We start from the raw sequence: 14,394 nt of genomic DNA, 5'->3' as shown, positions 1-14,394 counted from the left end.
CCACCTCCTCCAGCACGTTAGGCAACGATGTTGTCTTGTCGATGTCCTCACGAAAAATGAATGTGTCTCACCACCAGAATATCGCTTAAGTATGCTTTTTGTGTGTGATTGAACCGAGAGAAGGTGTGGTTTACGATGGCAATTTGGAAGGCAAACTAGAGGGGAATGAACTCTCTGAGCTCGGAACTTTCGGCGACTGAGCAATAATCGATTGCGGGCGCATACAATATTGGATACGGAAATATCCTACTGATGGGGAAGAATAATCTTCTGAAGCTATCCTGTTAATTGCGATTGATTGAAAAACCACAAAACCAAATGTATTTGGTCACAGTGTTACATGGATAGAAAACATTCAATTAAACTCTTTCACATGAATATATTTTGAAAATTCCCAAAGGAACTGGCAGATTATTTTCAGTAACGATTAGATATTTCCACATTTTCCTCGATACTGGAAGCCCACCATTGGTTAATGCCAACTCGATAACCACCTGTTAATAGCACTTGATTGAAACATATTTGGTCACAGTGTAACATGGATAGAAAACATTCAATTAAACTCTTTCACATGAATATATTTGGAAAATTCCCAGAGGAACTGGCAGATTATTCTCAGTAACGATTAGATATTTCCACATTTTCCTCGATACTGGAAGCCCACCAGTGGTTAATGCCAACTCGATAACCACCTGTTAATAGCCGCGCGTGTATGTGTGTGTAGCGATGTCTTCCCAGGGAACCGTTTGTGGCATCACTCTTCTCCTGATAGATTCCCTTCTGGCATAGGGTGCACAAACAGGCTCTTGGTGACACCGTTCATCCGCGCTTTCATGATAAATAAAGAGCTTCACCGCAACAGCGACAACATGCTCCAATCGCTGTTCAATTAGAACTGAGTGGATTTCCGAGCGCCGCTCGCTTATATACCGATTGGTGATTTCAATAGCCTGTTTTGAAATCAATTTTAAGACTATTGAAACAAGTTTTTGGATCAAAAAGTAACAAGTATATAACGCGTAGACATTTTATCTTTCGAATGAAGTGTTCATCATACCATTTCGTTCAGTTGTTTAGGAGCTATTAACGCTCAAAATCTCGGTCTCCGGCGTAACGCTTTCGTTTTCGAAACTTTGATTTTACACCCCGGTATAGAAATGAAAGACGTAGTCCTAAGTCAAAACCTCCCTGATGTGGCGAAATATCGCTTGTTGAATTTATTCAATCGATTTCTGGAACATAATATTGTTCCGGATGATTGGAGAAAAGTACGAGTTATAGCTATTCAAAAACGTGGAAAACCCGCGTCCGACTTCAATTCGTACCGCCCAATAGCAATGCTGTCTTGTATACGGAAATTGTTGGAGAAAATGATCTTGTTTCGCCTTGATCGATGGGTTGAAACGAATGGCCTACTCTCAGATACACAATATGGGTTCCGCAGAGGCAAGGGGACGAATGATAGTCGTGCGTTGCTTTCTTCAGAAATTAAAATGGCTTACGCCGAACAGTATTCTTGGACATTAAGGGGGCCTTTGATTCAGTTTCAATAGAGGTCCTGTCAGACAAACTCCATTCTCGGGGTCTGCCGCCTCTATTGAATAATATGTTATATAACTTGCTTTGTGAGAAACATTTGAATTTTTCTCATGAGGATTCGACAGTAAGTCGGATCTCTTCCATGAGACTCCCCCAGGGCTCATGTTTAAGCCTCCTTTTGTACAACTTCTATGTAAGCGATATTGACAATTGCCTTTCACAAAATTGCAGCCTAAGACAACTTGCAGATGATGGAGTGGTGTCTGTCGTAGGATCAAACGAATCCGACCTGCAAGAACCCTTACAAGATACTTTGAACAAATTTTCAAACTGGGCCATTGGGCTATCGAATTCTCCACGGAAAAAAACAGAGATGGTGTTTTGACGTGGGACTACGTCTAACCGGAATATATGGAGGGTAAAATGAAAACCTAAACACAGAACATGCAGGAAAAAATGAAAGATTTCGAATGCTTATAGCTCGAACATTTCGTCTGGATAGGAGAGATGTTTGCATCACTTGATAGGGAATATTTCTACGCATCTATCGCAACTAACAAAATGTTGTTTTTTATTAGATACACAATTGAATAACTGTAAAATATGTGGAGCCGATCTGGCGTAGTGGTAACATCCACGCCTCTCACGCTAAAGGTCACGAGTTCAATTCTCACTCCCGACATTCTTCCAAAAATGGAAGTAAAAGTGACGAACCAGCCAAATGAGTTGAAAGTCACTAAAATACAGAAAAAAAAAAAAACTGTAAAATATTAGGCGTTATCTAAACGCCCTAACTGCATCGTTTTGATTGGCCCGATTTACGGTTTCCCTAACACAGCCATCTAAAACAAGCAGCCTTGGGGAAATCGGCATTGCAAATACATGAAAGTAGGGGGACTTTTGTTCTCATCGAAAAATGTTCCCTAACACAGACTTTAAAACCAAGCAGCGAAATCGGCATTACAAACACACGAAAGAGCCTAGAGGCGAGTGAACTGAAAAGTTTAAACCCTCTTAAAGCCAAAAAGAAGAAAAAGAACACACGAAAGTAGGGGGAGCTTTTGTTCACACCGAAATGTGTTCCCTAATAGAGATTTCTAAACCAAGGTGCCTGGAGAAATCGGTATTTCAAATTCATGCAAGTCGGGAGTATTTTTGTTCCGACTGGAATGTGTTTCCCTAACACAGACTTCAAATCCATGAAGCGTGGGGAAATCGGCATTGCGAGTTCATACAAATTGGGGGTATTTTTGTTCCGATTGAAATGTGTTTCCCTAACACAGACTTCAAAACCGAGGTTTCTGGGGAAATCGGCTCTGCAAATAAATGCAAACTGCGAGTACTTTTGTCCTCGCTTGCCTTTGTGCAGAGTGGAATATGTCTGTCCTAACATGATCTTCTAAACTTAGGAACCTGGGAAAATCGTGCAGCCACTAGAAGCGAATGAACTTCCCAGTTTCAAGCAAATTCGAGATTCGAGAAGTATGTACACTTTTGGGATGTAAACTTCAGAGGGAAATGTAAAATAAAATAATCGTTTGATAATTTTTTTTTGTCTTTATTGGAAAGATTTTCAGCCTTAGGCTGGTTCATCAAACGTTTGATAATTCTTCCGTACATATATTTTGTTTTAGTCATCATACCAAACGTAAAAGGTCCGTCATTAAATTTACTTGTAACGAAGAACAATCAATCACAATAAATGAATTGACTTTACACGGCATTTGTTCATTTTTTTCACTCACAGAGCAAATATATTGAACTCAATTGAATTTGGAAACTGTTTCATTCAATCAAGAATTTAATCAATACAAACGAATGATTGCTAAGCTAAGGTAGTTCCACGTGAACCTTGCGGTTATATCATAGATATAACCCACTCATTTTTTGACGTAGGACTACGTCTTTCATTTCTATACCGGGGTGTAAAATCAAAGTTTCGAAAACGAAAGCGTTACGCCGGAGACCGAGATTTTGAGCGTTAATAGCTCCTAAACAACTGAACGAAATGGTATGATAAACACTTCATTCGAAAGATAAAATGTCTACGCGTTATATACTTGTTACTTTTTGATCCAAAAACTTGTTTCAATAGCCTTAAAATTGCTTTCAAAACAGGCTATTGAAATCACCAATCGGTATATAAGCGAGCGGCGCTCGGAAATCCACTCAGTTCTAATTGAACAGCGATTGGAGCATGTTGTCGCCAAACGAAACGCTACGTGTGACCGTAAGTTTACTTCCTACGCCAACGAGAAACCTCTCCGTGTTCTGGCCGTATGTGAATCCCAAATTTCCGTCAATCCGTCAAAACCCACGACTTAGGTGAATTTTTCGTAATTGAAGGAGCCAATAAATCCCTCCTGAGCAAACAAACTGCTGAAGAGTTGAATGTATAGAAGGTTGGCTTGGATGTTCAACATGTCGAACAGACTGAAGATCCTTTTCCCAAGTTCCCTAATGTTCAGGTGAAACTCTTCATTGATCCGTCTGTACCCCCCCAGGAAGATTGCCTATCTTAGGATTCCTGAGCCTATGAAAAACAAGGTTGACGAAAAACTGAAGGAAATGCTACGTCAAGATATTATTGAGCCAGTTAGAGGTCCATCTGACTGGATTTCACCGATGGTTGTCGTACCTAAAGGCAAAGATGACGTTCGACTTTGTGTGAACATGAAGTATCCTAATGAAGCGATCCAGAGAGAACATTTTCCGATGCCAGTGATCGATACCTTTTTGAATGAACTTCGTGGAGCCACGATCTTTTCAAGACTAGATATGACCTCAGCATTTTATCACTTGGAGCTACATCCGGAGTCGCGGAATATAACTACATTTATGACTAATCGAGGTTTGATGCGGTTCAAAAGGCTCATGTTTGGGATAAACTGTGCACCGGAAATCTTTCAGCGGGTGATGACAGAGTTAGTGGCTGATATTGACGGAGTAGTAGTTTATATAGACGATGTAGTTGTAACTGGAAGAAACCGAGAAGAACATGACATTAGGTTAAACAAAGTTCTAACCATCTTAAAAAACCATAACGCTAATCTGAATCTGGAAAAGTGTATATTTGGTGTGAAAGAGCTGGAAATATTGGGGTTTGAAGTTAGCGCCCTAGGAATCTCTCCGTCTGAGGAAAAGGTTTGTGCGATTAAGAATTTCCGAATGCCAAATTCCAAAGAAGAAGTTAGGAGTTTCTTAGGACTTGTAAATTTCGTCGGCCACTTTATACCCGATTTGTCCACCCGTACAGAGCCTCTGCGAAAATTAATTCGTGGAGAGACTAACATTTTTGGTGAAAATCAGTGCGCAGCATTCAATGACTTGCGGCAGGAGCTAACAAATAAGGTACGGAAGTTGGGATTCTATGATCCCAGAGATACTACAGAATTATACGTGGACGCCTCTCCAGTAGGTTTGGGAGCAGTGCTCATTCAAAGTGATAATGCAAATATACCCAGAATCATTAGCTTTGCTTCCAAAGGTCTGACAAATGCCGAGCGCATGTATCCACAAACGCAACGAGAAGCTTTAGCTGTAGTTTGGGCAGTGGAGAGATATTATTTGTACTTATTTGGACTCCGATTCACTATCTTTACGGACCACAAAACGCTAGAATATATATTCAAAGGGAAGTACAGAGACGGAAGACGAGCCTGCTCACGCGCTCAAGGCTGGGCACTACGTCTTCAAGCTTACGATTTTCAAATAAAGCACATTCGGGGAACGAGGAACATATCAGATATACTGTCTCGCCTGGTCAGCGAACAAGGTGCGGCGTTCGATGAAAATACTCAACACTTCCTTTATGCGATCGGCGAACAATTCGCGGCTATTACTATTGAAGAAATCCGAAACGAGACTGCGTTGGACTTAACACTTAGCAGTGTAATTAAAGCTTTGAAGTCACACAGTTGGCCGAAAGATCTATTTCGATACCAGGCATTCAGCAAGGAATTGGGCTTCATAAATGGTATTGTAGTTCGTGAGGATAGAATTGTTTTACCATTAAAATTGCGAAAGAGGGCACTAGAAATTGCTCACCGAGGACATCCCGGGATTGTCGCTATGCGCAGGAATCTTCGGCAGCATGTGTGGTGGCCATGCATGGACCGTGATGTTTGCTGTGCTATAAAAGAGTACATTGTGTGTACAGCTGTCAGTAGTCAGTGCCCTCCAGAGCCGATGACTCGTAAGAACATGCCGGATCGAGCTTGGCAGGAAATCGCCATTGACTTTCTATCAGCCAAAGACTGTGGTACTTTTCTTGTTGTAGTAGATTACTACAGTCGGTTCACTCAAGTAGTGGAGATGAGAAGTACAGCTGCATCTAAAACAATTGAGGCACTGGAGAGCATTTTTAAAGACCACACGTATCCTGAAAAACTTCGCGCGGACAACGGACCTCCGTTCACGAGTGAAGAGTTTACTAGCTACTGTGTTAGTAGGAACATCGAATTGACACATTCCATACCATATTGGCCCGAAATGAATGGTTTAGTGGAACGACAAAACCAGGGGATACTCAAGGCGCTACGGATTGCGAAAGTAACGAAATCTGATTGGAGGAAGTCTCTTGACGAGTACGTGTATATGTACAACACTACTCCTCATTCGGTCACGGGGAAGGCTCCTTTTGAATTATTAACAGGACGTCCAGTCAAGGACCTTCTGCCATCATTACGCACAGACTCTAATTGGAGGCGAGATGAAGAGGTTCGTGAACGCGATGCAATAAAGAAAATGGAAGGAAAACTGTATGCTGATGAACGTAGACGCGCAAAGAAGTCGGAGATATCCACCGGAGACATAGTAATGATGAAAAACTACGAATCTGGTAAACTTGAACCAAATTTTAAAATGGAGAAATACACGGTGCTTAAACGATCAGGCAATGATACACTTGTTGCGAGTGAAGGCGGTGTGAAATATCGTCGACCAGTTGCTCACTTGAAAAAGTGGCCATTTTCATCATCAAATGCTACTTTCTCTGACTCATCTACAGATTTCAATCAACCAACGGAAGAGCCTCCTACACATTTAACAATGGAAGAAAAATGTCGAAGGAAGCGGAACAATACAGATGACCAAGGACTGCCTTAAAAGTCCCTAGGGAGAAGAAAAAAACCGAAAGATGATCACGACTCCAAAGGCTCAACTGAAAATCGTCCTATCCGAATAAAGACAGTGCCGAAGCGATATACAACGTGATTTTTTTTAAGTACTTATGTTTCTTTGATTTTGGTGAGAGTAGGAGAAGGATGTAGAGTTCAGAGATATGAGCAATAATAAGAGAGGGAGAGGATTAGGGAATCGGAGAGCCGAGGTTGATGTCGAGAGAAGATGCGTGGAGTAGTTAGTCGAGTTTGAACAGCACGTGAAGTCGGTTGAAAAATAAACAAGTGGAATAAAAATATATTTGTGAGTTGTACTTCAGAAATTTCGGAGAAACCCTCTTAAGGTACATGGTAAGATACTACAGTTAGACGCGTTACTCTTTCGTTTTATTCTTGCCGATGGCAATATCTGTGCTTGTGGCCAAGGTTACCACGACATCGAACACGTTGTTTGGTCGTGCGAGGTGTATCTTGTTGTCAGATCGAATTTAGAGAACTCTCTTCGGGCCAGAGGAAGGCAGCCTGATGTGCCGGTGAGAGATGTGTTGGCTCGGTTAGACCTTGAATACATGTCCCAAATATATATCTTCCTAAAAGCTATCTATCTTCGTGTATGATTGTCCTTATATCCTTATATTCTCCTTTTCCTTTTCCTTCGCGATAAATCAAATCCCTTCTTACTAACTATCGAATAAGGTGAAATGTAAATACATATTAGATATAAGATAGGCTTAAGAATTGAGTATGATGAATGTGAGTGTGAACATTGTCAATATATCCTTATATCTCTTTCTTTTCCTGAAAAAAAATGTCACCCTTCTAAACTCGAGCAAACCGCGAGTAATCGGTTCTCTACTTCATTAAGATTAGAATTAATGAAAAATGTTTATACATACTTATAACAATACAGATAGGAGTTTGGCTCCTTTAAACTTATGTAACTGAACCTGTAAAAATAAACGATTTAATTAAAAAAAACCGTGACAAATCGTTATAGGCAACGTAATAGAAAGAAGTGAAGAGTGTCGGTGGAGATTACACTCTTCACAGGCACTGACAAAATTTTCTCTTCGATTTCAATGTTCTTTCGAAATTTTGCATCCTTGCCTATAACTGATGAGACACAACCTTTCAAATTTCCAGTTGTACAACTTTCGCCTATGTCAGGCTTTAGAATGTTGAAAAAATGTGCAACTTCAAACGAAGTTTATGCAAGTTTAGAAAATAGTATGTCTTCAACTTTTTTACACAATAAATAATTTTTGTCCTTGAAAATGCTGCTAAAATATATTACCGGAGATATCAACGTTCAAAAAGGCAAATTTTTAAAATAAAATGTATCAACGTTTCGTGGAAAGTTGCGTTTTCTAACGTTAAAAATCATCTGAAGAGACCTGTGTTGAAAAATTTGAATTGAAAAACTAGGATAAAGAACTGTTTTTCAGCGACCCGCCCTAAGATAATTTGGCGAAATTGCTCTAAGTCGGCCAATTTACGAGTTTTGAGTTGAAATGAAGTTTTGAGTGAAATGTTTTGGTTTAGAAATTTCTTTAAAAAAAATTGACCCACAATTTTGCCGAAGACCTCGTATCGCCAACTTTGCAAATGAAAAAGTTATTTTTTTTCTATTTCTCTGAAAAAAATGAGGTCATAACTACGATGAGTAACTTTGACGAAGAAAGTATAACTCTAAAATCAGAGAAATGGGTCGAAAGCTCATCTTCGCTCAAATTGTCCATCGGTACCACTGTGTAGTGGCTCCATGAGCACTTCTCTTATCTTATCTATTTCTATTTTCTTTGTAGGTAGATCATACCATAGTGGTATAAATGAAGACATTATCTGGATAAGTATTGGAATGGCAATAACTATAGGTAATTTGTTAAGTATAATGCAACTGTCAACTAACTCTATGAAAACTTTTTTCAGGAATATTGATTACCCTGGCATTAATCTATCTAGCTTATGAGAAGTGCCAAAAACGTCGTAACCATTACATACATGCGTAATTTACTTGAAGCAATATAATGCATATGGACCAATACTACCTGTAATAACTTTTCAATGGAAAAGGAACAAATCAAAATTTAGTATCCAATTGATCATGCTGTTTGAAATTTTAATAAAGTAGGATCTATCTATCTGAGCAGAATAAATATAGAACATAATTATTTTGAGGAAAACAATATTTTTTAATAGAACCAGCATTTGATGTGATTACGGAATGAAAAAATGTGGAGCAAAATCAAGAGTGTTTAATAACTCTAATTACATAATAATAACATAATAACTCAATTCAAACAAAAGATGAGAGAAGATGTAAATGGTACCATCGAGTGCAGGGTCTTTCAGATTAAACGCACACGCAACAAATTTTATTAACGTTAATACCGGCGATTCCCTTGTTGAATAGCTTAATGTTGTACGCTGGGGAATACTCTGGTATATTGCTATATTGGTATTCTTGCGAAAAAGCTGAAACGACTGAAACTATTGATGGTACTTCTTCTAAAGTATTTCCTACCCCTGTACTGATCCGCTCCTTAGTATTACACTGCTTTGGTTTGGAAGAGTATACAGATAAACGGCATGATTCTTAAATTTTTAAAGATGTATCTAAAAGGATATTGCATCCCATTGACTTAAGTTTCTCAATCATTGACACGGTTAAGAAACGTTTTTCAGATGTTAAATGAAATGTAAGAAATGTACGGTAAGAAATGTTTTCTTACCGTTTTTCGGAAATGGTCTACAACACGAAAAAAATTTTTTGTAGTCCATTGTGGTATACTGTTATTCACTCTATAAGGAAGATTGTTCGACTGATGAACGATGTTTGAATATGAGTAACTTTATATACATTATAGAGGTACCTTAAAGGTAGCTGACTTTATATAGTTGTACAGAGGTAGCTTAAAGATACTTGACTTTATATACCTAAAGTCTGCTTCATTTAATATTGGAACACAAACAATTGCGTGTAGTTCAGTCATTTATTAACGAATTCATAATTTGTTTTTCATACAAATGTAGCATTTTCTTTACTCTTTTATAAAAAAAAATTTAAAAAAATATTAATTGCTGTTTCGAAGAAATTCTCGTACTTTTCCCGTAATACGGCACATTAGGCGGCGCACACCATTTTCGTCCACCGTTTTGGCGATTTGATTCCACCAGTTCTTCATTTGAGTCATGTTCCTAACAAGTTTTCCCTTTGCCTTAAGCCTCCGCTTCGTGATTGCCCAGTATTTCTCTATCGGCCGGAACTGGGGGCAGTTTGGGGGGTTGAGGTCCTTCGGTATTACGCTGACCCCGTTCGTTGCGTACCATTCCATAACCGTTTTGCTGTAATGGCAGCTTGCAAGGTCCGGCCAAAACATTACTGGACGGTCGTGGGCACGAATAAACGGCAGAATCCGTTTCTGTATGCACTCTTTTTTGTAGACTTCTGATGTCATTGTCTTGTCGAACTTAAATTTTGCAGGTACATCCCCCCGAGCCGTCGCCAAATAAAATTTTTGACCTGGGATTTGCCCAAAGTCCGCCTTCACGTAGGTCTCATCGTCCATCAGAATACATCCGTCGAACTTGGTCAGCACTTGGTCGTACAGCTTTCGAGCACGGATTCTGGCCACATTTTTCTGCTTCAGCGTCCGATTTGGCTGTTTGCTGGCTCGGAATGACCTTATTCCTTCCCGGAGACGAATTCGTCGCACCGTACTGTGAGCGGCCTGGAACTTATTGGCCAAATCGCGGACTGAAAGATTGGGATTCCTCTTGACGGCTCTGATGACTTTCCCACGCAGTTTCCGGTCGACAGTTCCACTCCGACGCTTCGAATGCGGCTTCCGAGCCGTCGTCAATGTTTCCTTGTACTGCTTGATAACACGCCATACGATATTTCTGGGCATTTTAAGCTGTTTAGCTAGCTTAGATGCCGACAACAATGGATTTTCAAGAAAACTGTGCACAATTTTATCTCTCCGTTCGGCTTCCATGGCGGTTGTTTACAAAATGCTATCGTTTGGTGTTATGACATAAATACATGGTGAAAGGTAATGAATTTCCCGACACGTGGGTGAAAAAAGTTTCCAAATCCGTCCACTAGGAGCGCCACAATGAGCAAAAGAATTTGTTCCAATATTAAATGAAGCAGACTTTATACAGAGGTAGCTTAGAGATACCTGACTTCAGGTATAATGTAGGCATAACGAAAACAAGTTAATTATATTTGTACCCATAACGTCCGGTTGAATCAACAAGGTGTATTTGTTGTTGGGATTTCAATTCCACTGTTCGTGTTTTGATTGTGTAACACGAATAATATGTTAAAAGTTTGTATTAAGATAAAAAAGATTTTTTGATATCGCTACGTTTTGTGTTAACCCACAGCCTTCAAATGTTTTTCAACGTAACTCCTGAACATATATGTTTACCATAATGTTGTATTTGGAAAAGTTGTTGGAAATTATAAGCAAATTCATAAAATTTAATGAACATGACGGTATAACACGACAAACATATTAAAAGGGAATATTTACTATAAAAAAGACAATAAATTAACAATAATTTTTAAAATATCTCGAGAATGGCTACATTTAGAAGCAGATTTATAATGAGCGTTTTTGTTTTTAATCACATCAGAAATCATAATTTGTGGCTAAAAATTATTGTTAACATACAAAAATTCGAAGCTTCGGAAATTCATAAAAAATCGATGTTCCACAAAGTTCGTCAAAAATAGTTTTACCATCTTGGACTTGGATCAATTTTCTACATGACTTCTGTTTTATATGAAAAAATAAAAAAAAAAATTGAAAAATATGTATTTTGGATATTGCATATTAACGTTTTTTTTTTGTAAATAAAAAAAGAGTACAATTTTTTTTTCTCAGTGTATATTTTTTTCATGTTTCAATACGCTATAACTCTTTCTAAGACACTATTTCGGTACGACTCATAGTTATTTAGATATAAATTGTCAAATATTTCTCCTACTAAAATCGATACGCCCTTTTCAAAAGTTACGCTTGTGTCAAAAAATTCCCAATTGTTGTGGAAAACTCATATTTTCTCCAACCCAAACGGAATACAAACTTTCATTCGAATCAAATATACATGTTTTTAAAATCTGCATTTTTTGGACGATTTCATTTGGAATTGCACGAATGCAGTGTTACCATCGAGGGACCGAATTTTTTTTTTATTAGGAGCTATTCGATTTTTTTGCGTGAGCGTTTAATCTGAAAGACCCTGTAGAATATTTTAAATTGTTGAAATTTTGAATTTGAATTTGGATAGAATGTTCGCTTTGTAGTTGCTTTTTATTTTGAAAATGAACATGATATGATCATTTGTTTTTTTTAACGGAATTTGCATAAAGAACACAGAAAGTCATTCTTATCGTGCAAATTTCGATACCTCAATAACAGTAGTCGCATCGAAGAAATTCATTTTTTTATAGAAGTTATTAAAGTTTTTACTGGGATGAAAAATTAGCGACATGGTGGTCATTCAAATATCAGTTGATTCGTTATTTCTGTTATTGTTTACATCGTTTACATGATTTCTTCCGTTCAACTAAAATGGCGGATTCCTTCTTCTTCTTCTTCTTTTTATCTGTTGACGGAGACTTTAAATCATTCAATTCATTCGTCTCCGCAGTTGTAAAAGGTGTATCATTTGATATATTTGATACTGTCTAAAAAAATACAATCCTGAAAAATTCTAGGAAAAAATGACAAAACTTTTGCATGTGCAGGTAACCCAGGAAGGCAGTTTTATGCTGTTTGGTAGAAATTATGAAAATATCTGATCAGATGTTCCTAAATTTCTAGCGGAGCGTGCGATGACTCAATGCTGCATAATTCACCCAATCACATGTTGGTATTCGCCGTAATATCAATAAAGCTCACGAATTTTCATTTGTGCGCATGTTTTTTCACTGTACTTAAGTCCAGTTAGAAGATTTTCCAAGCATTTTGAATGTAAGTATTTTGAAAGAGAAGAATCTCGTTCATTTTTATTCATTTTTTGTATTACAGGATCATGAGAAAATCATGTTCCAAAACACTACATAACCACAAAGAAAACGGTTAATGTGCAGGTCCTGGGTGACCTTCCAACGATTGCACCAATTCCCATTATTAACCTTCGACCATGGTATAAACGGGAACCTCAGATTGATTGGTCAATTAAAAACTCTGTGCGAGCTGGTGAAAACAGCAGCATAGTTTTGGCCATTTTCAACAACCACATCCACAGTAAATACCTTTTTCACCACAAGATCTTTACAGATGGATCCTTTAATGGTTTACAAGTAGGTATCGGCATTTTTGCTAATAACCTGCAAGTTAAGTTCCAACTCCCAAGTATCTGTTCGGTATTTTCAGCTGAATTAGCGGCACTTCTTATCGCTACATCAAAGTGCGAACACAACAGAAAGACGGTTATTTTCACCGATTCTGCTAGCGCGCTTCTTGCTCTTGAGAGCGGAAGTAGCAAACATCCATGGGTACTCGCAATTGAAGAGAAAACTGCCCAAAATTATATCACCTTTTGCTGGATCCCAGGTCACTGTGGAATCCGCGGTAACGAAGAGGCTGATCGCCTAGCCAAAGAAGGGAGAACATCCGAACTATGGAGCACAAGCGTCCCATCTGATGATATAATCAGATGGGTTAACTCATCTCTGATGACGTGCTGGGAGAACGAATGGAACATCTGCAGAGATACTTTTTTGAGAAAAATTAAAAACACTACCCATCCTTGGATGGATAGAAACCAAAGATCTTTTCAAGTATGTCTAACACGTCTTCGTATTGGACATACCAAATTAACGCACAGGTTCTTGGTCGAAAAAGCCGAACCACCCATTTGTAATACCTGTAACGTCAGGCTGACCGTAGAACATTTTCTACTTGTCTGCCCACGTTACAACCTTATGAGAACTAAGTTTCAGATAGCTGACAACCCAAGGACAGCCCTAGCAAGAGATAACTTGGAGGAGGACAAATTACTGCATTTCCTGAAGGAGACGGATCTTTTGGAGCTTATTTAACCACTATACAATTATTTACTATATGTTACAGACTTAACCACATCATTCATACTAACACCTAATGCTTGTGAGCTAATATATGTGTTACCAACGTATTACATATGTTAGGTCACACACATTTTATTTATAAAAAAAAAGTAATAAATATATATAAAAAAAAACAAAAAACAAAAAACAAAAAAAAAAAACAAACAAAAAAATTAGTTAGATATGTAGTTAGATATCACAAACCAAACACACCCACACACACACTTAGACACACACTCACAACAAAATACACAGATTTTAATTTTTTGTAAAAAAAAAGGCTATTTTCCGACATACGAATTCAAATTTTGCGTGGATGGCACACAAGTCAATTAACATCTTTTAATTACCATATAATTCACTTTCAGCTTCCTGGGCTAGACATCATTTCTCATTTTATTTTCTTTCAGCGTGTTTGATATAATCATTTCTTATTTCTACTACCAGGTGACCAAATATGCCTCCCATTACTAACGTACTTCTCTTCCAGCATATGTTATACAATTATTACACTATATACATGATTTACCGGAAACGAGAGCAGAGGAAGCATGCGCGAAATTTGATTTAAAAAAAAAAACCCAAGGCCTTTCTCAAGGCTAGAGGCGAATGAACTGAAAAGTTTAAAGCCTCTTTAATTCAACATCA

At 38.2% G+C, this 14,394-nt stretch overlaps 1 protein-coding gene across 1 annotated transcript in view; it reads left to right on the top strand.

The window, feature by feature from the left end:
- The window catches only part of LOC129767263 (uncharacterized), a 113,470-nt gene extending 100,756 nt beyond the window's left edge, over window positions 1-12,714 (top strand). The window contains exons 3-4 of the mRNA XM_055767961.1: window positions 8,465-8,533; window positions 8,589-12,714. Coding sequence (XP_055623936.1) covers window positions 8,465-8,533; window positions 8,589-8,668 — 149 coding nt within the window. The 3' untranslated portion in view covers window positions 8,669-12,714. The remainder of the gene's footprint in view (window positions 1-8,464; window positions 8,534-8,588) is intronic.
- The last annotated feature ends 1,680 nt before the right edge of the window (window positions 12,715-14,394 follow it).

This window comes from Toxorhynchites rutilus, chromosome 2 (genome assembly GCF_029784135.1).
Source record: "Toxorhynchites rutilus septentrionalis strain SRP chromosome 2, ASM2978413v1, whole genome shotgun sequence".
Classification (NCBI taxonomy): Eukaryota; Metazoa; Arthropoda; class Insecta; order Diptera; family Culicidae; genus Toxorhynchites; species Toxorhynchites rutilus.
The sequence above is the reverse complement of the archived record's forward strand: the minus strand, read 5'-3'. Positions and strand labels throughout refer to the sequence as shown.